Source organism: Stegastes partitus, unplaced genomic scaffold (assembly GCF_000690725.1).
Source record: "Stegastes partitus isolate 25-593 unplaced genomic scaffold, Stegastes_partitus-1.0.2 Scaffold280, whole genome shotgun sequence".
NCBI lineage: Eukaryota > Metazoa > Chordata > Actinopteri > Pomacentridae > Stegastes > Stegastes partitus.
In genome coordinates this window covers 566,337-590,291 of record NW_007578011.1, presented here as the reverse complement: position 1 = coordinate 590,291, position 23,955 = coordinate 566,337, and the positions used below count along the sequence as shown (strand labels likewise).

Below are 23,955 nucleotides of genomic sequence, written 5' to 3'. Positions count from 1 at the left end.
ACCAATTCATGATGATTGGCACCAAATGACGTGAACAAAAAGCTTGAACGCTGCTGATCATTTGTGGTTTGCTGACACTGTTGTGGAGTTCTGAGAAGGTTTCCAGAGAGCAGCGAGGACGTCCTGACTGATCCCCCCACAGCTCGGCTCGGCTCCACGTCTGCACTGCTGACGTCTAACGACACCACACTTTGTTTGAACTGATGTTTTCTATTGTTTCTCCAATAAGTTGTCTCTGTTACCGTCGACTTCCTCCAGAGGGCCAACTTGTTCTGCTGGAGTGAAGGGAGCTGAGTGGTTTGAAAGCATCAGCAGCACATGAGTCCTTCTTACAGTCTCTCAGCAGAAGACCTAGTGGATCTAGTGTGTCCTCATCCATACACACTGTTTGTAGAGATTAAAAACTAGCTCATTAGACTGAAACCGATGTGGGAACCTGTGACCTGCTGCACAGACGATGTGCAGCCGGTTGAATGTGAAATAACAGACTGCAGCTCGCTCTGTTCCATCGTCTTTATTCATTTCTGTTTGTGTTTGCATGTGTGTGAGCTTGCATGCATAAATGTGTGTGCTTGTACAGAACACATGGACATTGTTTAAATCACACTGGAACAAGAACAGGGAACAAAACACAAGCACAACATCTAGAATCTCCACAAAGACACACAACTGATCACCAGGTGAAGCGATGCAGCGGAGGGGAGGCCTCCGACGTCCCAACACATTGATTTGATTTGAAAAGCATCAGCCTTACAGCGTGAGAGCAGTGGCAGCAGTACGGGATCATTTTACCCAGCCAGAGGCAAACGACATTAACAGACCTCCAGTGGAGCCCCAAACTCTTGTGATTAGGACCATCGGTGAAACATGACCCAGATTTTAGCATCAATCACAGCAATGCATGTGGCTTTCTATTCCTCTGAAGGAAACACAATCAATGACAGCTTATGAGGAGCCCTCCCATGTTTCCCTCTGTCGTCTACAGGAGTGTGTTACACTAGAAGTGAGTCTGACTGCAGCTTCACTGGGAGGCGTCACACAAGTAAAAAACAGAAACAGCAAAATTATAGGAAAGATTAAAACACCAAGAATAAGATAATCAACCATCTGGTTTATACTAAAGTTATTAATTATACACAGACTTTCACAAACGTACCATCACCCCACCCTCCCACCCACACCCCTCCTTTTCAGTTCATGACGGTGCAGTTTGATTGACATGCAAGACCACGCCCACATCAGGCGGCGAGGACGGCGGCCGCTCTACGACTTCACATCCTGCTTCTTTTTCTGGAATTTCCTGAACTGCGACTGGATGGCCACGGCAGCCTTCTCCGTCTCCGGGTCGTCCATGTCGATGTCGAAGTCCTGGGGGAGGTTGTTCTTCTTTTCATCTGGGGAGAGGAGAGGGGGGAGGTGAGAGGTCAGGAGGACAGATGTGTCTCAGAACGTCCCAGAGGGAGATTCACAAAGTTCTCATTCATATTGGACCTGCTTGTTAAATGTGCCGCATGCTGCCGAGGCGCTTCTATCTTTCTCTACTTTGGGGGGAGTTAATATTTTTATCCTGGTGATCATCCTCTCAGCCTCAGCTGTAACTGAATTTAATGTTAATTAGAAAACATACTAGATTAAAACCATTGTTGCAGTTTCCACATCTGTGAGTGTGCAAAGGTTCCTGTGACATGAAGCTCCTCATCTCAAGTCAGCATGCAGATCTCTCCATGGATTCCACATGCAGGCCAAAGTGTGTTTCTGCACAGCGACTAAGCAGCGAGAGCAGTGGTGAGCATGCACAGGACACGCAGCTGGTGTCCGACCAGCACGTATGGAGCAGAGTCCTCCCAGGAGACTCCAGACGGACTAAGAAGTCGTGTAAGGCCAACGTTATGCTTTCTGTGTCCATGAGTGCATCGAGGTCTCTGGGGTCCATGTGACCTTGAATTCGTCATCTCCCAAAGTCTACCTTATAAGGACGCATACAGGAAGGCCAACAAGGGAACACTGCTTGGTCCACATCAGCGTGTTAGCGTGTTTATATTAGCATTTAGCCAGTCTCATTGAATGTTCCCCCTCGTCCTCCCCCTCTCCCCGTCTCGTGCACGAGCAGAAACGTGCACAAGCGTGAATGTGCACAGGACATGCTAGAACCACAGACTGCCTGTTAAAGAGGAACGTGACCTCTGTGTGGCTCTGATGTAGAAGTGCCTTACAGCTGCATTCTGTCTGACGGCCAGCAGGGGGCGACTAGACGTTTAGACGTCTGTGAGAAAATGAGCCGACGGCCTCATGGTTAATTACCTCAGTGAAAACTCTCCTAATGAGCTCAAAGTCTTAATTAGCAGCTTGGTGTCTATGTAGTGAATCGTGGTTCCATTTAGAGTCGACTAGACGGTGAAGCAGGACGTTTGTAGACGTGTCTGCTGTGACTGGCAGCTCTCTGCTGGATCCTCCAGGTCTCAGGCAGATCCTCCTCTCACAGGCTGCTGCAGTTTGAATAAATGCGGCTGTCTGAGCCCGGTTTAGTCGTCCATCTACACAGCCTGGTGTCAGAGCTCATGCAGACCAGAAGTTAGAACGTGTTGCCTCACTTTGACAAAAACTGCTGACTGCACCTTTAACTCCACATACATCTGCCAAACCAACCAGCTTGTCTTCAGCCTTCGTTTCTAATTAGAAAAAATGCAGTATGTAGTTTCAGAACACTAATAATGAGTAAGTTTGAGCTGAAGCCACTCCCTCGTTACCTCCCTGAGGTCACTACTTCCTGTTTAGCTGCTGGCTGGTGTTTATGTCTGAACACGACGGCCTGAACACCTTCTCACCAGCTTTCTCCTCAAGTCCATTAATTTAGTGTCTCTGGTTTGTGGCTGCACGACTCAACTGAGCCCCCAGAACCAGCTGGCCTGTGCAGTGATACGGGCCCAGTGGTCCAACAGGGTTACAGCCGGCTCTACGTTCAGCACATGACGCACACTGACTCTAAAAGCACGACGTCCACAGAACAGAACAGAACAGAACTGGACTGGACTGGACTGGACAGAACAGAACAGAACAGAACAGAACAGAACAGAACAGAACAGAACTGGACAGATAATATTATATATTTGATAGAATCTTAATAAAGGGGCTGAAGATTTCAGAAAATGGTGTAAATAATGTTTTACCATAAGATGACATATTTCTTCTCCACCTCACCTTCTATAAAACTGTCCTCATTATTCCTGTTAGCTTTATGTACCTGTGCACCTGCAGGAGATAATGTGTGAGTGTTTGTACATGAGTGGACGTGGAGGATGAGACCGTCCCATCCAGGATTTCTCTCATTTCACTAATCTGTCATGTTGATGTTTTTATCCTTGTTGGGGAGGAAGAGCTTTTGTACCTGAGTTTATGTGACACTACATCTTTAAACTCTGGGGAGAAAAGTCTATAAACGAGTAACTACTTTAACAAAACCGAATAAATGGGCTCATAAAGCAAGCAAACAGACTTTCACTGTGGGTTTTACAGGCAGTTTGTTCTGTTGCAGTGTTAAAGGAGCGACCTCGTTCATGCTAGATGTCGTTACAGATGCCTGACATTCAATAAACGAGCTCACGTATCGACAATCAAAGCTAACGAGGACAGCGCCCGTCGCACTGTAACAGAGAAGGTGTTGGTTGTTTGTGAGGAAATGTGTGGTGGTGTCCATGGACGACGTTCTGTCATCTGTACGGTGAGAACAACCCTCCTGTGTGCAGACAAATAGTGCTGATTTAAAACATCACAATCATACAGACATCATCAGACACAGCACAGTGTGACTGCTGAGGCGTCCAAACAGAGTGAACAGAGGTGAAGTCTGTCCTGCTCAAACACACGACTGTAACAAGTGAAGGCTTTTGTTTTGTGAGTTGTGGCTTCAGTTGTCAATAAAACACACCACTGCTCATTCAGTCACCAACACCAAAAGGTCAGCTGTGTGTTCAAGCATGCTGGTTGTCGTCCCGTACGGTGGTCCATGCGTGACCGTGCTGACCTGCTGTGCTGAAGCTGTGCGCTCGAGCACAAACAGTGATGTTTCCAAATGGCCTACTTACGTTTGGATGGAACCTTTTGCTGACCTTGAAGCCCTGGGATGACAGTGAAAACAAATTCATATTTCATGATAGCAGAAGCCACACAAAGCTGTCTGTCTCACACACACAGAGCTTCCTTCTCCTCCATCACACCTGCTCCACAGGGTCCATGCCCTTTACACCACCGAGGGCGGAGACTTTACAAGCCCAGCACATCACACGTGAAGCTGCTGCATGTATGAATCAAACTGCCAACAATGGATGACGGGGTTATTTCCACATGAGGTTTGCCAAAGGTCATGTTCAAATTGGTTCCTGTGAGATTTAAGGCAACCTAAGAATATACGGACAATGATTGATGAAGGCCTGATCAAACGAATGCTGAGCAACGAGAGCACAGGAAGGTGACCTGTGAAGCCGAGCAGCGGCTGTCAGAACACTCTAAATATGAACCTGCAAGGAGAGCGCAGGTCTTCCTGCACACTGTGAGGTGCTGTGGTCTGTGAGAAAAGGCTGTTCGACGCCCTTCCAGTCAACCTCAACATGTCAGAACAGGATCCGCATGATGTCTACAGGAAAGGAAAACTTCATCTTTCTCTGTCAGACATGCAACAAGACAGCATGTCTGAAATGAGACGGAGAGCACGTCCTCATATGGAACACATGGATCCCAGCCCATCTCCTGGGTGCATTCACAGTACCTTGATGTAAACACTACAAATCACGGTGCACATATTGAGCACGCATGTGTGATATCAATAAGTGGAAACCTCTACAGAGGCCATTATGTGGAGAAAGAAAGCAGGAGGAGCGAGCTGCTGGTGCTCTACATGCTACAGAACCGTAGCGCTGTCCACGGGCAGCAGGAACGGTTTGAAAACTAGGCACAGCGTTGGTTCTGTAATAAAGGAAGTCATGTTGAACAGGTGTGAAACCTGTCGAGAAGGTTTCAGGGCGCCGCCCACTGAGTGAGGAGGCAGTCTGTCACCACGGCGACTAAAATGGATGCAGCGCTGTTGTGCTTCGTTTCTGCAGTCGAGACTTTGTAGATCGGGTTCAGTAAGAGCAGCGTTTACTGGCTCATTGGTCCAGTTCTGATGATGTGGATGTGGATGTCTACGACTATCCCTGCAGCCTGAGGTGGTTCAGAGCTGCTGGAGTTGTGCTCCACCGTTCTTCACAAACCAACGAGATGCACAAGAAGCTGTCCTGGTTCTACAAGCCAGTCTTCTGATGCTCCTGCATGAAGTTTTGGCAAAGACAGAGTCCAGATTTTTAACTGAAAAACTCTTTTTCGTTGGTTTTTTTCCGGTTTTTTTGCCGGGCTTGTTGCCTTCCGTTCCTTGGTTGTTCCCCGGGCCCAAACCCCCTTCATAAGAAGAAGTATGGTTTAGAGAGGAGCAAAAGATGGAGCTCACTGTCTCTACAGATCAGAGACACTAAACATATGCAGGAGGCTCTTCTAAGAGGAAAGTAAAAGGACAGCTGGCCCAGAACACGTGAGCATTCCTCCTCTGCATCGGTGTTGTATTTACAGTTACTGCTCTGTACCGGGTTGCATTATAAATGAAATGTTTGCTATTTATTATGTATTTTGAATGTTTTGTGAACCGTAGTTTTTGCCCTGAGAGCCCTGTGCTCTGTGGCCACTGACGGGATCCTCATGAAGACACTCGGCTCAGCATCGTGAAGCTGGGACTGAAGCTGACGACATTTTTTCTGGTGCAAATTTGAAAAAAGAACCAAAAGCTTGAGGGGTTGACGTTTAACTACATACTTAGAAACACTGTGTTGTAAATATGACAAATACAAGACGCATCCATCTGCATTACTGAACAGAACCTGAGACATGTACGCTGTTAGATTTGAGGGTGAACGAGGGTGAAATGTGCTCCTTTGTTCCTTCTTCTATCTCAACATAAGATGCTCTCCACTGGGAAATGCTTTGAGCTTCATCACTGTGCTGCTCCATACAGCAGATCAGATGTGTGTCTTTCCTTCGCCGTGCATGTCTAACAAGAGGGTCGGTGCTTTTCTTCATCCAAAAAGAAAAAAGAAAAAAGAGGGAATCAAGTAAATACAATTCACACTCTATCAAATTCAACGAAGCTTCCTGAAGTCGCTCCTGATCACGGCGGGACGTTTCCCTCTGGACTGAGCCAGAGCTGCAGCACACTTCATCATCCCAGAAGTTGGGACAGAAATCCATTTGGATATGAGCTCTGTACAGTGTTATCAGCGGCCCCAGAGAGAGCAGAGGAGGCCGGGTCTCCAGGTGCACAGGGCCATGCTTTATGCACTGAATGGGAAGATGGAGCTATTTAGCAGAGCTGCATCCGCTGTGTGACGAGAAGCTGGGCTTACATTTACTGATTCCTCTGGGTGTTGTTTCATTTGCTGCCATGAAGCCTAATGTGGTCGTGTTCAGACTGCACAGAGCAACTTAAAAGATTTATACGATCTGCTCGCACGCTTAGAAGAAAGAAGCCCAGCAGAGCGGCTCAATGTATGTTCGTGATAAAAGATCAGCTTTTTCAGAGCTTAGTTAGCATCTGTTAGCCAGAGAGGAAACGTCACAGCGGCTCTCATTCGACTCACCTGAACCGCGCTGATGAAAGAATCCGTCGGCGGCTTCATTAGACGCAGGCCTTTGTTCTTGCACACTCTAATTTTGCCAGGATGACAGTTCTGCACTTAACACCGTTTATGAATTTCAAAGGATCCTGCCAAGTACTGCGAGCCCAGTTTTACCGTTTATAACTCAAGGGATTTGAATTACATTATTATGCCAACAATACCATGGCCCAGTTTACAAAGTAGGTCTTCCTGTGAATCGCTGCCATGGAGGGAACTGGTGGATTGGTTCTGTATGCATTCAGAGAAGAGATGCGCTGAGATCAACTGGGCTGTTTACTGCCAGTGATTTACACTGAAACACACCTATTGTAGAGGGAAATAAAAAAGTGTGGCAGCTGTACCGAACCGTGACCGTGTGGTATGTTTGGCTACGTTCACACTGCAGGACTTGATGCTCAATGAGGATTTCTTTGTGACTTCCTTCACGTTTCCAGTTCAATGCGACTTGTATGTGATCTGCTGTGTGAACTTCATACGAGCCAAAAGTGTCCCGCATGCGCAGAAGAGGACACGACGACGTCACACGCAGCGAGCGTGCTCAGTGTTTATGGAAGTAAACATGGATGGTAACGGTGGAGCGTATCTGCCACTCCCCGCCGCCACCGATGGAGGAAACAGAAGTGTGAGCGCTAACTAAACTAGCATCAGCAGCCAAGTACTGCCTGTGTGTTCTGGACACTTCCACCCCGTCAGAGCGCTGCCCCGGGGTGGAAGTGTCCCCCGACCGCACAGAATATTCTGATATTCATCATTAACTGGGCCTGAACATCCAGAGAGCAGAAAGTTCTATTTGGACCAGCCCTACTAGTTATTATAACAACTGTGAACAATAATGAACAACTAATGAGCCTTCCAGCATCAAGCCCTCCTCGTATCTGGACCTCCGTCTGGACAATCCCACATAGAAGAAGGTTTTACATTTAGTGTCGGGTCATCCAGTCACCACGGTGATGCTTAGTGGTCAAGACTCTGTAGTGTTATTGAAATAATTTACATAGAAGTGACTTCAACCCTGTGAACTTGGTAGAACATCCTGCTTCACTCTGCAGTCTTACTTGTGTCACTTCAACGTGAACAAAAAGTTTTATGGAGTGACAAAATGAAAATCAGCATCTATCAGAATGATGGAAAGACGATGGACAAGGAGCCGACCGTGACCCAGAGCTCCACCTCGTGTCTCGGACATGTGTGGCTGCCAGTAGAACTGATTTACTGATGACGGAGGCAGCAGGACCAATGCAGGAGTGTAAAGGAGCCTCCTCAGCAGAGTCAAGTCAGTCGGCATGGTTCAAGATTAAATATGAACATTTTGTTTAACTTTCATCGACTGTTGAACTGCTGTTATTGTCTATTCACTGGACTGCGTGCTAACAGGCTCCTCAGCAGCTCCTTTATAAGCCTAAAGCTCAGACCTGGAGCTCTGATTCAGTACCTGGTCTTTCTATTAACTGAATGCGATGAAGCTCAAATTCTGAAGAGTGAAAAGTCTTTTACTGTCCAAACATCTCCCTCAGTGGCATGTCCCAGTGGTGCTTCTACTAAAGCGCTCTGCTCAACACTTCATGACTTCTTCTTCATACTTGTGCTGCGTTCTGTGTTTCTGGCAGCTGGACTGACTTGTTGCTTTACAGGAGAAAATATTTAAAAGCTGTAACGTGCACATAAAATACAGAAACCTGCAAGTTAAAACACTGATAAGTAAGATGAGTAAACTCAGCTCGACGTGCTCCAACACTGATGATAACGATCTCGTTTAATGACACTGACTGCATGAAGCACATTCAGATTGTTACGCTTCAGGTTCATTTTTCTGAAAATACTTTTGTGCTTTTCCTTGAATAATGTTTTTATGTGACTTTAACTTGATGATCTCCAAACTACAGCTTTGTTCTGTCGTCACACGTTAGCTAAAACGCTGCTTATGCACTACACGACGGTACATTATTCATACTCTGCATCGTTTTCTGCATGCTCGTACTTTTAGACTGAACACGTTGGTTAGAAAATACCTTGGCCAGCAGATGGTTTGCTGTTTCCAGTCATTGCTCCAGATGCTTGTCTCTGCAAAATAAAAGAGAAAAACATGAGATCATCACTTTTTAAAGGTCTGGCAGAAAAAAGCCTCCACATGTAAAAACAGGAAAACCAAAAACGTTTCTGTGGTTATAATTTGTTGTTTTCTGCCTCCACACATTTATTTTAAGACATTGGTTGAAAACAGAACGAGCCTGAACACGTGGACCGCGTCAGACGGAGGAAGCATCCCACTGTGAGCCCCGTCTCAGTCAACATGCTCCAGGACCGGTTCTGCTCCGTGTCAGACATGCTGATCTATAATCCATGTTTCTGCAGCAGAGCCACGCTCGCTCTCACAGCTCCGACTGTCCTCCCCCGACAGCCTGCTGCTGCTGTTCTGCAACATGACAAGACCTACACGCTCCCAAAGTAAGACAGCTTCCAAATGCAGAGGCACTCGGCGCCAGAGAGCCGCAGCATTCACATCTGGCAGTTCTGAACATTTAGTATCATGGTTTATACTGAAGCTACCGCTGTCCAGTTGTCTGCCTGACACTCAGCTTGAACCAGCATCACTGTGTTGTCCATATGAGAGCCCTGTTCGTGGGACTGGACGTAAAGCACAACGTATTTTACAGATTCATCATCTCTCCGTCTCGTCTAGCTCAGCCTCAATTATTAATCCTGTGCTTTCAATGAATTTCAAATGCCAAAGCAGTTTTGATGTGGGAACAAAGCAGAAATAAAAGCCGGCTTCGTCCCCGTGTGCCGTCACACAGCCAGCGGAAGAGAAACTTGTTTGGCTTCGTGGCCATCTGTTTTTCTGTTTACACGCCGAAATCAAAGTGAGTCAAAGCCGCTGGGAATCTCAGCACATCACCGGCTCTCATCTGCTTGATTGTGGTCTGGTATTGAGTGGGGCGGGATGGTGCCATACATCACACCTCCACCCACCTCCAGCCAGCGCTCAGCCAGACAGTCGGAGAGGACGTCCGGGAGCAGAGCTACAATAACGTCTGAGTGATTGTCTCGGTGCAGCGCAATATCGAGAAATCAAGACAAATGCACCGAGCTGGAGTCAATAACCAGCTGCAGGTCAGAACTTCTGGATGTCTGATTCAATCACTCAGCTCCATTTTCCTTCTTTCCACGTCTCACTCGTTCAACCCTCCAACTCTCTGAGCAGATGCACCAGAGCTGGAGACCCACCAGCAGATATGAGCTCATCCCACTTCAAAGACTTTGTCCTTATTAGGTCACATTTCAGCTGTAGAACATCATGAGGGGCTAAAACATGTCCCTGATCACACCAGGAGGAGCTGCTGTCTGTGTCTGTGGTGGGGCTGAGATGGACTCATCTGTTTTCTATAACAAAGCCCAGGAAACAGCTGGACACTAACACATCTGTACCTGGTGCATCAAGTCCATGTGTGCTTTCTATCTGACATCAGGGGCTTGAAGGTATAAACATATGATATATTCAGCTGCTTTAGGTGACAAACACAACAGTTGTTTGTGTGTTACTGCAGTCAGACACACATTTGTTCTTCCATTTAGCGTCCTGATCTTCTTCCTGCCATCAGCGAGCGTTTACGTAACAGCTGATGTGCAGGGGGCAGCTCTCCACGGAGCTCCACATTTCCCCTCAGTGCTCCCTTTCCTGCTTCATGTCCTCTCCAGCGGCTGCTTCGTCGCTCTTATTGCAGCACATTAGCTGTTTTACTGTGCCTAATAAATGTGGAGGCAACAAGCAGAAGGAGGGAGTGTTTGCACATTCATACGAGGATTTTCAGGAGCGACGAGTGAATTTCAGATGAGATGTTTGTCGTGGCCCGTGTCTTGGCCCGTGTCTTGGCTCGAGCTCGGCGCCGCCTGATTCCCATCACTTGGGCTCCTCCAGCAGCTCAGGAAGTACTGTCACTGTGTTTGCCAGCAGTCTTTCTGACAAAGGACTCATAATCTACATCAGAACTGTGAACGATAGAGAACACAGGAGCTGCAGCAGTGCTGATGTTTGCATTTCGCTTCAACTCAAACACAACATAGAAGATTCCATCTGATGCATGAAGCGCTGCCTCGTGATGAGTCAGAGGCAAACCGCCACGTCTGAATCGTCTCCTGCCTGGCGGGGAGGTTTGCTCAGTCTTTGTTAAGCAAAGGGAAACATGAAAGCTTTCATTTCTCTGTGTTCAGTACGCCAAGTTGTGCAAAGAGCTGCTGTAAACGGGCTGCACTTCTACAGGCTGGTATCCAAGCTGCTGCTGCCACTGGAGCAGCTTCAGGGTCAGTGTCTGGCCCAAGATGCTGTGACTGAGGAGGGTTAGGGATGGAACCACCTGAGCCACAGCTGGTATCATGTTCTTTCATCGTGTCCACAGTTTAAACTAAACTAACTCATATCTCACTGTGGATACGATAGAAATCAGACGATAACTCCTCTATTAGAGGATTCAGTGACCGTCTGTCACACCTGTCATGTGTATGGGAGTGTATGGGAGCTGAGAGAACCTGTGGTGACTCTACTTTAAGGCAGAAGCACAAACAGCCCTCTCTAGAATCAGGGTCTGGTCTCTCTAGTCAAATGAAAAACAGAATGATTTGTGAGTCCAGGTTCCAGTAGTACAGAAGCACAAATGCTATGCTTCATTTCTACTCATAGATTCCACTGAATCCACTGAAGACAGACCACATTCCTCCTCCTGCAAACAAAAGCTGAATTCCCACGAACCCAACAGTCTCTCTGTTCAGTGGTTTTGTTGTTTCAGCCTTTCTTGGTGAGCTTCTGCTGGCTGATACTAAAGACACTCCATCTGCGACCATCTCGACCTGCACTGTGCTTCTGCTGAGGCTCCGTATCACAGCTGAAGTCTTTCAAGAAGACGTCCTTCCACTGGGAAACATCCTCCATCTGTCTGAGACGCTATCAGCCCATCACATGTCTGCAATCATCACTGATCCCTTCCACACATACCTGCCAACAGGAAAGTTCTCTATGTCAGAAAAAGCTCTGCCGGCTGTTATCACTTCGCTTGATGGTAGCGAATTACAAAAATGAATGAAGGTCCACATTTGGTTGGAAGCCAAAGTAAGCCGGTGAAACTTAACGTGGAGTCATGTCTGGACCACAACTGTAGTTCTGTTCTTATGCAAGTCTTGTTTTGACTTTCGCTCTCACCTGGTTCTCACCTGGTGTTCACTTGCATTTTTAGTTTGGTTTAGCCGGATGTTACAAAGCTCTGTGTTGTACATTTCCAGGGTGATGACGTCCCTGGAGACTGTACATGTCCTCCTTCACATGACTGCTAGACATCGCCTTCATTATCGGGACTCCTCTCAGTTTACTGTGAGCAGAATGGCCCACCAAGCCAATGAGTGTCTTCTAATTCAATTTATGTTTACAGCACCAGTTCACAGCTTATGTCATCTCGTAGCACTTCACACAGTCAAGACCTCGTGAACTTTAAACAGGAGAGCAGAGAACCCAACAACCCAAAGCTGCCTCTGGATTCCCTGAGCCAGCGGTCAGCGGCGGCGGGATGCAGCCTTTTAGCAGTTTTCCTCAGATGTGATGAGCTTTTGGTTAAAAGCTTCCCAACAGACCAAGAAAACCACAAAACCACTCCTGAAGCGAAGTCACACACCAGGACCAGTGTCTAGTGTGTCCATGGAGATACCAACAGTGGTTTAAGCACCCAGATTTGGGGAAAAGTGAACAAACCACACAGTCAGTGACCACCCAGTGAGGCGCTCGCTGATCCTATCACATCACGTACGACCACGTTCAGTCACCATCCTGGAGATGACACCATGGCAGCTGGAAAATGCTGTGTTCATATCTACAGACTGTGAATGTGATCTGTAGCGATGAGACGATGCTCAGGACGTTTAATGCCCCACAGTCTCAGAGTTGTTGCCTTAATAGTAAACTGTCATGAAGCTGATGTGGAACCGGACTGATGTTCTCACGTCCAGATAATTACATGGATCTTATTTGTTTTCAGTCTGAGCTGACTTCAGTGGACTTGTTGACCTGTGGCTGTCCTGTGAACCACATCAAAGACCTCCGATCATCACCAACCACTGGTTCATGTTCAACATTCAAACCTCAGTGGTTTTGATAGTTTCCCTTCAAACACAGTGAGTCTGGAGTCTTGGTACCATTATCACAGTGCTGCCTCTGGTTCTGGATCATTCCTCCATTTCACTGTTTTCACATCAGATCTGAAGGACTCGATCACATCTCCTCACTCCCCAAAGGATTCTTAAAGATGGAGGTTTGTTCTCCAGACTGCTGCCTGCACAGACTGAGTACAAACGATGACTCAGGAGTATTTCTACGAGTGGAAGTGGGTCAAAGGCCAGAGACGGTGGCGGAGCATGAGCTGTCGGTGCATCATCTGAACCGGCGTGTCCGTCCACTTTTCATTAACTCTCACACCTGTCAGCTGTGACCTCCACTCCCAGCATCGCACACGACAGCAGAGCTGGCAGGGACAGCGAGCTGAGACGCCCGCTATCGTGGTGATTAATTCTAGCACAGGAGCAGATGCCTCACAAGCTTTGTTGTTTATAATTAGAAAGACTGAAGGAAAGGAGAAGGAAGACCGTTTATAGCACCACAGAACTGCTCTACAGAAGACTTCAAACAGCAGTTGGGGTGAGACGTGTGAAGGATCATGAAGGTGGACTACATGATAACCTAAAACCAAGTCCCTTAAAGGGGTGATTAGAAAGATGAGATGTGGCCATGCTGAGCCTTCCAGCAGGTCCCTCTGAACTCTGAGGACTCTTCTTATCTACATTTGAGAGCAGCCAACTGGGACCTAAATATGACAGACTTTGGAAGAAGCAGAAGGAAGGAGCAGTTCACAGAAGACGTGTGATGAAAGAAGATGCCAGAACTGGGCACTAAGCAGCAGCTGATGTAGAAACACCAGCAGTGTATCCTCACATCAGCGCTGTGGCCAAACTCACCCGGTGTGACCGCAGCATCCAGCCCAGCGTGACCTGCACTGTTCCTGCAAATTAATTTCAGAGTGCAGCGGGTGACAGGAAGTCTCTCAGTGCAGCAGAAGTGATGAATTACAATACAAACCTGTCTCCTGAAGAGAGCGGAGCGGCTCCTCTGGCACCAATTACAGTGAGCTGTGTCCACTGGGACGCTCCCAGTATAAAGCCAGGATTCAGAGGTGGTTCCTGGGTTTATACTGAACACATGGCTGCTGTTTGGTACATTAATGGCACTCAGTTAATCATCCGTCCATCCAGTATCTATGCACCGCTTAATCCTCACCAGTCAGTTAAAGTATTCTGAGCTATGAATTATTTAGCTGGTGACCGTTTTCTACCAGCCGTCATATCAGTTTAGACTGGAGTGAACACATGACTGTGGTGGCGTGTTCAGCTCGGTGCTCGGTCCTCTCACGGCTCCAAGACATTCAGTTCTGGCTTATAGAAAACCATCCAGTATCCACGAGCCCACCGCTGACCGCCCAGCAGCCCGTTGTTCATCAGAGGCGTGTTAGACTGTAACTGCTTCTGCATCTAAAAGACTTTTCATGAGGAAGTCACTGGTTCAGTGACAATAATGGTCCAGTTCAGTCGGGTCGGTGCTGATTCATGCATCTACTCATGGACTGGACATTTAAAGCTGCATTCGCTCCAACAGCCAACAGGAGGCGACTCCTCGGTCAAAGTGAAGTCAGGTTGAATAAAACCGGAGCCTCCTTCTTCCCTGATTCGTTCCATCAGTAAACGCTTCCTAGTTTCAGCTCCTCCCGTTACGTCAATACAGCAGAATGATCAGTTTGGACGCGATGGTCCGATTGAGAGTGAAACAGATGATGACTCAGGCTACGATGGCCACCGTGCGATTGCCACGACCTCATTTGAAGTCGCTGCCTTGCTGCTGTGAGCAGCGTCCTTGAGCTTCAGTCACAACAACCCCTCATTCATCACATCCAGTCTCCAAAGACCAAGATGGCAGTGGCCAACTTCCAGACTCTGGGCTGGTTCTTGAATTGTAATGAGATAATCCAGCCCTGTCTCCTAAATTACTTTGCTATTCAATGAAAGTGCATTCTCATTCATTGCATTTCTCACTGAAAGCTCAATAATCAGTTCTACTCACTGACCTGCCTGGTTTTAATGTTGTGGCTGAAAACAAAACGGATCATCAGCCTTCAGGTGTCAGTGGAAGGAAGTTAACCAGAGGTGATGAAAATGTGATTTACCAACATCACGTCCATTTTGACTGGGCACAGTTTCAACCCACCATCAGTTCTGTTCATAACTACCCAATATTCATTCATTCAGGTGGATTTTATGTGATTAGCACTTTAATTCTTATTATCTTTCATGTTCAGTAGCTAATTTTTAAAAGGTAACTTCAGTCCCTCCTCTAAGCATCATGGATATCATATCTATACTCAATGTCCTGGCAGTCCATCAGACACGTGGCATAAAACCAGGAACAGAAACCTCAGTAATTGTCATCCTTGCTTTGAACCGTTCCTTGGTGGTGAGCTGAGCTCACTGAACAGATCAAGCTCCGCGTGGCGAGCTGCATTTACTGCGATATACGTACTGTGACAGTCATTTATGCCCTCTGGTATCCTGCAGCACAGACATCGAGACAAATCCGGAGCAAGAGACACTTTTCAGCTGTGCCAAGCAGCACAGCTCCTCATTAGGAAGCTGGACGAGAGAAGACCACGAGTCTCACACGCCTTCAGTGCCAGCCTCACGCTGAGCTAAACGGAGCCGAGCGCCGTGTTGCTGGCTGGTGCCGGAGCAGGGCTCGTGTTCAGCTTGTGCAGAGATGTTGTGCTGTCACCGTCTCGGAGGAAGAAGCACAGTGTTTGCTGCTCCCAGGCCCATATGCTCGACACAGAGGGAGCTCGACAAATGGATGGCAGCGATGATAATTATGTGGCTAATGACGGCGTCCGTCTGTACAGTGCAGAGTGTGCAACGGCTGACTAACAGCACAGAACCTCAGAAACAGTTGAAACGCTTACTGTGCTCCCCCCAGGAGCTCGTGGATCAAAGCCAGCGTGATGTAATGTGGGACGTTTTTATGTGCGTCTGTTCAATAATCACATATGTGACTTGTAGTGAGTGTATGAAACAGATTCTACCCAAGAAAACATGATGCTACAGGTTCAGTTAATACATCTGGCAGTTTATATCTAACCAAAACATGCTCTACGTGGATTAAAATGTCTTTTCACTCGTTGTTACTGCTAGTTTACACACTGACGCTGACGCTGGGATCTGGAGCATCCTTCCTGTAGATGGTCTTCAGGGGTTGAAGCATTTTGAACCAGAGGAAGTCTTCTGTCCATGGACTGTCACATTTAAGTAGTTGAGCTTATTGCATTTTCACTTTTCCCGTTGCCTGATTTGAGAAGCTGCTGGTGCACAGTGCATCCATGCAGGTGAATCCTATACAGCTGTCGCTCTGCAGCAGATTGGCTTTTAGCATCAGCAGAAGGTCAAACTTGGCTCCACACAGAGAGGATGACTGCCGTTCCCAAAGATTTGTCGCTCCTATCACTGCTACCTTATGCGATGCTCACGTTTTCTCATATTGATTCTGTAAAACTTTAGCCTGGCCTGGGGTTGGTGTGGGCATGGAGGGAACTGGCAAAACAAATAACTTCCCTTCCCGGTGTGTGGGAGGGCTATTTTAGGCTCTTATGGCAGCTCGGGCTCCCCAGAGAGACTCCATGCTGCACTCAGGATCTATTAACAATTTAAGGAGGAGACAGCAGAAGTAGGTCACAGACAGCTCATCCCAGCACCACCACAACTCCAGAGCAGCTTCCCAACCGCCAGACTGGAAACGGGGATGACAGCGTGGAATGAGCGACACCTCAGAGGGATGACTGGCTGAAGGAGCAGCGTCACGCCACAACCACGGACTGGACTCGCTCCTCATGAAATAAACCTCATTAAAAAGTACTTTTTGTTTTTTAGCCTACAGCAGAGGATGTCACACTGGGATGTTACAGCTCAGGAGCAAGCGAGCTAAAAACAGAAGCTTGTTGGGGATCTGAACCATCAGTTTCTGGCTGTATGAAATGCTAACATCAGCATGCTAACTCTCATAATGACAAAGCTAGCAGCAGCAGCTACACCAGCAAACCAGAGTTCAGCAGGTTGGGTTTGATGTAATGCTTACATCTTAGCCTAACATGCTAACATGCTAACATGCTAACAGGCTACAAGCGCTGTTTGAAGGCCACTGTTACTGTTCTGCAGGTATTTGTGGGACTCGCCAGCCTTTAGCTTCACTCGACACATCCTTGAGCAGCATCGCTCTACATCAGGGTCCATCAGTTCTTACTGCACACATGCTGGTCGCTTATTGGTCTCCTTTTAATATTAATGGTTAATATTGGCAGTCCTGCAAAATGCAAATAAGGTAAATATTCAAAATTCAGTACATATATATTACAACTATGAAAGTAGTAGAGTTAGGTAGGTTTAAAATTTGATTTAAAATTTCCCCAAATTTGAAATGGTGTTAATTTTAAGGAGCATTTTGTTCCCAAAGTCAGACGCATGAAAATAAAAGTCCAGGTCGTCTGAGTACTGAAGCAGTTCTGAGAAGTCACATGGTTATTCTCCAGTAAGGGCTTTATAAATACAAAAACACCAGTAAGTACCAGGCTGGAAAGTACAGCATCCAACCGTATGGTACAAATAAAATGATGAGTGCCGCAGACATCACTGATAAAGACCCTGAAGACAGAGGGACGGATCTGCTGCACAGGGTTCTGTGGAGAAGGAGCAGCATGTTGCTGGGGATCATTAAAGTCGTTATGACACCACAACGTATGGCCATGGAACAGGCAGGCCTACACCCAACTGTAGCACCGACGTTAACCCAACAGACAACACAAATAAATGCATGAATGGGAAAAAAAAATCAAAGGCAAAAATGATCATGAGGAGTTCATTAAGTGAGTTAAACAGCGTCCAGTCTGTGTAGATGAAGTCCTGATGGAAATGGAAAAGGACTAAGAATAAAGTCAGCTTCCTCCATCCACACAGATCTGATGTTTGTGTCTGCTGCTATTTTATATATATATATATACATACATACACACATGTCCATGTGTCATGTACATCATCATCATTTACTTTAGAAGAAATGTGCCACAGTTTGCTTTTACAGATGGATCAGTGTTTCCTAGAAAAATATAAAACTGTTTTATGACACTGACATCTATTTTTTTTACATTTTAGTTTTCTGTGTTTCTGTCTGTTTGCTTGTTTTTTTGGGGGTTTGGTGCATAAACACACCTGAACCTGTTTCACTCTCCTCTGCTTGTCTGGATCAGGTGACGAGTGGACGAATCAATAACAATGTCAACAAGCTTCATCCTCAGCCGACCATGAACACACAAAACTTCCATCCATCCGATGTCTTGGTCTGGAACAAACACGTGGTTTGACCAACGGACGTGAAAAGCTTTCAGCATTTTTGCTTCATATTAGATGGAGTCTTCTAAAAGCCTTCAGTGATAACAGAAGTTTGCACAGGCTGTGATCTACTGTACGGCAAACACACATGCAAACAGATCAATCGTTTGGTTGGAACATCTGAAATGTGTCGATGGAAGGAGAGACGTCTCTGGGAGATGAAACTAACGAGCTGCACTCATAACGACACACTTCATACTAAAGCTGTGGAACAAAGCGGAGCCCCGTCTGAGGCGGCTTTGTTTTCAGCCAGAGCTCAGGTTTTACATATTTATGACAGAGGAAGAACATTCTTCCTGTGTGAAATTATTCAGTTGAATTAAATCATTGTAACGAACTCACTGTGTGGAGTTCAGACAGCTGTCACTGTATCGTCACAGAATATCATCAGCTGCCAAAACCTGTTAGTACACGACACACTGCACCAGCAAACAGCCTCCTAACGAACACGCTTCAGCCTCATTAACCGTCCACAACAACGCAGCCAGAGACAGCGGTGTGGTGTAGTTAAACATCTGTCCACCCCGGAACTGATCCTGACAACAACACAAGAGAGACAGCAGAGCATCGGCGGCGTCCTCGTCTCATCACAAGGATCCCAAACTGTCTGTGAGTGAGTCCATAATAGCTCAGACTTGAAATTAATTGGTCGTATTAATCATTAAGACAGTTTTTGGAAACAAAGAGTAGGGAGTAAAAAGGAGGTACAAATACAGAAGCTCTGCAGCGATGGAGAGAATACATCCCTCAGTCTGACCTCCTCTCTGAGGAGAAGTGCCCTGCCTGGTCACATGTGTTCATACGCTGTTCAGTTTCATGTTAATGTTTGAAATGGGAGGATGAAACATGCCTGCTTTAGGTTTGGTATGAAAAGCCACTGATCATGTGTCTGCAGGCCTTTGACAAGCAGCGGCACAGCTCCAGCTAACAAACTTCGACATGTTCGGCTGCATTTAGCCTGAAGAGCATTTATTTAATGAGATGATGTGATCCACAGACATCAGCTCAGTAACATCCAATCACACCATTCAAAGGACAAAAGACGTGTTTGGTCCCTGACCAATAAGGTCCAGCAGATATCAACCTTTGAGATTTCTACGTCTGACTCATACAATGGAAATAATTCCATCTAAGCTTATTGCAGTTTTAAGAAATTAGACTTTTCCAATCCTAAAGATGAACTTTCTTTCCATTGTGGATATTAGTCGGGAAAAGAAGAGACTCTGTTCCCCAAAAGACAAAAAGTAACGTCAGCAGAAGGAGCAAACAGCACGCTGACATTCACAATCAGATTGATTTAATGCTGCAAACCTCAAAGTCACATCTTTAGATTGTTTTTTTCCTTTTTTTGCCTTGTTGGCTTAAAATAGTTCAGATGTATCCCAACATTATTGCTTCCTTGAGAATGTGCAGATCTGTGAAGTCTCTCCATCCCTCTCTGCTCACAGCTCCTCATCGCTGCAGCTCCAGCACACCAGCTCACCCATGACTCTGCTCAGACGCTGTAAAACTGTTCGACACGAGACAGCAACAAGACGCAGGATTGGAGGAGTTCATTCACAGATGTTTGAACTGGAAGCTGCTTCTGAAGAAGACCAACGACACATAATCAGGAGTGTTTCCTTCTGTTAGCTACGTATGAAACCATCCATCCATCATCTCTACACCTCAACCCTCACCAGGGGGCGGAGCCTATCCCAGCTGACTCAGGGTGAAGGCAGGTTCACCTGGACAGGTAACCAGTCTATCACAGGGCTACACTTAGAGACAGACAACCAAGCACACTCACATTCACACCTACGGACAATTTACAATCACCAATTAACCTCAGCATGTTTCTGGACTGTGGGAGGAAGCCGGAGAACCCGGAGAGAACCCACGCTGCACGGGGAGAACATGGAGACTCCACGCAGGAAGATCCCGGGTGTCCTTACTGGGATGCCAACCGGCGACCTTCTAGCTGTGAGGCCACGGTGCTAACCACTGATCCACCTGCAGCCTGTGCTTATTTCAGTCATGATAAAACTTGATTTTTTGCTAAAGACGGTTTCAGTGATAAATTTACTTCCACTGCGTTGGTGTTGAGGTTCTGCCAAATCTTCCAATTTGGGTAAAAAAAAGAAAAGAAAAGCTCCTCGTCCGTCTCTCTCACTTAAAGATGTGCAACAGCATCATGACAACATAAAGAACCAGCAGCCTGCTTCCTGGCTGAACTTATTCAGTAAAGTAGTGGCATTAGGCAGAGAGACGGCCACCCAGCAGCATGCATCAACTCTACACAATGCTCCTTCTCTCTCTTTTAAAAAGCAATCACAAGCACTCTGTAGACGTAATTAAAAAGTCCAATACGCTATATTTACCCTGCTCTGCTGCTCAGGACCAACGTCTGCAGGGATCAGGTGCAGCTCACGCTCCACACAGAGCAAAACTCTCAGCGTCTGTTTGCTCACAGATGGACGGCGGCGCCACGAGCGGCTGAGTGGTGTGATGGGAGCTAAATGCATGGATCTCACGCCAAAACAGAAATGTTTTGAGATGTAATGGTGTTTTTATTCTTATTCTTACCAACACAGCGTTCTGTGATGATTTAAGCGTCTCTAGCCGACTCTTAAGTCAAACACATAAAGGTTAAGTGGACACGCTGCCGTTCTCTATCGGGGTGTGCTACCGAGCTGTAAACTGGAAAGTGAATAATCTCCAGGGGACACATGGACCATGTGGGTTATGAGCTGACAGCTACCTGATTAGCCTTGTATTTTCTATGTGTGCAGTGGTCTCTGGTGTATTCTGAGGCAGAATGTGAATGTTAACTGCCCCCTCTGTGAGATTATGTGCAATTCTCCTGAGAAATGAAGTGTGACATTTTAAGAGCCTCGGGGTAAACCGATCCGTAAGGTTCTGATAATGCTACTGTAGCTCTGATCCCGTCGTGGCACTTGGAGTGTAATCTTCTCCATTCCCTCCCTGTTGACCATCCAGATCCCACTCTGATGTTTGTCATGTTCTATCTGCAAAGCCCGGCCGAGGCCAGGATTACCCCCGAGGCCGGGCGACAGCCAGCGAAGGCACCCCGAAGCCTGCTGACAGTTTAGATGGATTACAGATTATTTCAGTGTAATCTCAGTTCATTGTTTAAAGCAGGATTAGGGTCAGTGTCCACGCCTCCCCACCAATCACAGAGATTTGCAGATTAAAATGTGTTCATGTTTACGGTCAGAATAGAAATCACATGAAGTCAACATGCCTGGAACGATCCGTGAACGTTTCCTCCGGAGCAGCTGCAGCGTTGTTCCCTCTGATCACCACTTTGGTCCAGATCTCCATCCTGATCAGCCTTCAGTCAGCACAAACGGGTTTAAACAGAACCTCCTCTCTCCCCACTTCTCTCCACTCAGCGTACGGTGCTTTTTACACTGATCAGCATCTTTTAACACTCTTATCTCATTAATTTAATAAAAACGGCTCCAGTCCACTTTGGATGATGAAACAAATAGCTTTGCCAAGTGGCCTCCACAGCCGCCCTCTCAGTGTAATTAAAGCAGGAGGGAGGCCGGCGCAGCCAGAGACCACTTCAGCATTGATTGGAGGAGCGGTCGTCGGTAAAACAGGATATCCCCGTTAATACTGCCCGTGGCCATCTTTCAATAATTACATTTTCAAACAGATTTTCAACAGATGACGAAGGAAATACCATTTAATTATTCACACGCTGCGCGGCCGCCACCAGCGGACCAGAGTGACTCACCGGCATCCAAACCACTTTACATTCAGGAGGCCAGTCGAATCCTACAAAACCGAATGTCAAGCAGCACTTAAGAAAGGTGTGCTGCAATTAACCTGCAGCCCAGTGACAGACACATTACAAGAAACTCACATTTCCTCCTGTGACTACAGAGCGCTGTGCACCAGCTTTTAGCAGCTGGAGCTGTCCACTAAACCTCTCATGTGCTGCACAGTCTGACACCAAACGCTGCCTCGGTTATGCTAATGGGATGGGAACACTGAAATGTCAGATATCTGAAAATCTACGGAATAAATCTGTTTTATTACGACTTGACTTTTCATTTTGGCCATCCTTCTCCTGGCTATGGCTGCACATCATGACATTTGTAAAGCACCAACTTATTAAGAGGATATTTGGGGACGTGGCGGCGCTCCTACAACCAAGCAAGCTGTCAGATGTTATCAGCAGACTGCAGTGTGTTCCCTGCACAATGAGGAATTATTTATTACGGTGATGTGGGGCCCGTGTGCAGGGCTAGGAGCTCAGCACAACAGATAAAAGTTTGCTTCTTTGCAAGTCCTCAGCATTAAATGTGGAATGAAGCGGGTTGTTGTCAGAATAAACTGCAGCTTTGCTGTGAATCAAGGCCAAAACAGCAGCAAAGGAATCAGTGCTCCACCTCGAAGCTGGTTTGATCTGCTGGCAACACCTTCGACGGCAGCACTGACAGTGTTGTCCTGGCTGATAGGGATGATGGTCGGACTTAGAAAGAGAAGGTCCAGTTTGCTCCACACCGGCACTGTGCTTTAATACTTTAAGTCCATGCAGAAAGCCCACTGAGGTTCATATTGAAGCAGTGGGTTCATAGCAGCCAATCAGTCAGGACATAAAGTTCAGCATCACGCAGTCTAAACAAGCGTGGAAGCCGCCGCCGGCCCGATGGTCTGCTCTGCTGCTCGCTGTCATGTGACCACAGTGATCCGAGTCCGACTGAGCGACATCCTCACAGCCCAGTGGATGACAAACCAAAAAGATTTAACCAGCTGAGTTCAGACATCAGAGCATGTAGTTGAGGGATGTTTTGTTCTGAAGGTGAGCTCCAGCCTGGCTCTATGTTCAGCCTCCGTCCTCCTCCATCTGGCTCCTCTATCAGACCGCTGTACCCGACTCTCACCATACGTCAGCCATGTTTCCACCTTTACAAGAACTCACAGACGGTCAGGAGGCGCTGCAGGACAGGCAGCAGTCGTTTTGCATGGTTGGCACGTTTACCCTCTGAGCCGCCCAGGTTCTGTTTATTATAGCGCATCTCACTGGGCTGTGGAGGAAATCATTATCTTTAGCTGAAAGTCTGAAAAGTGGAACTGACATATCTTGGCAACCACACACAGCTGGCTGAAGCCCTTCCACTGAGCGCCATCTAATTAAAGTTTTGTTGAACAACCTGAGGCTGAAGCAGAAGAGGAATAAGTCTCCAGATCATCAATGAGCCGAGCAGCACTGCAGCAGCCACCGATCACACCGAGCTACACGGGAATCTTCACATCAGACTAAAACAGTGATGAGAAGACGACGTCTGAGGCCGATGACATCCGTTACTGATGGATCACATCGTGTGTAGCCATAAAACAAGACGGTGACACTGAGTTGTGCAGATACAGGAGCAGACAGGAAGAACTGGGAGGTCTACATGAAGCAGACACTAGATTTATACATGAAGGGCAGCACCACACAGTCCACAGTGGAGCTACACACAGTCCATGATTGGCTGGATAATGCAAAACTGTTCATCACTATGGCGACAGGCGGCGCATTAAAGCGCTCACACCACAGGGGCCTCAAGCCGCCTGATGTTTGTGGACACGCCAGAGATGAATCAGGAAGAAGAACAGCACCGAGGCTTCAGCTCGCACATTAGAATAGAGCAGAATGCTTTTACTGTCATCACACACAAGGTTCAACCAAATTAAAAGGGTTCAGCTAATTAATCAGAGCACAGCGCAGGAGTTCAGCCGACAGCAATAC

At 46.9% G+C, this 23,955-nt stretch overlaps 1 protein-coding gene across 1 annotated transcript in view; it reads right to left on the bottom strand.

Annotated features, from left to right (window-relative positions):
• Positions 1-1,263: 1,263 nt before the first annotated feature.
• Positions 1,264-23,955, bottom strand: part of igsf5a (immunoglobulin superfamily, member 5a) — a 58,415-nt gene continuing 35,723 nt past the window's right edge. Inside the window, exon 11 of the mRNA XM_008282655.1 lies at positions 1,264-1,394. Coding sequence (XP_008280877.1) covers positions 1,264-1,394 — 131 coding nt within the window. The remainder of the gene's footprint in view (positions 1,395-23,955) is intronic.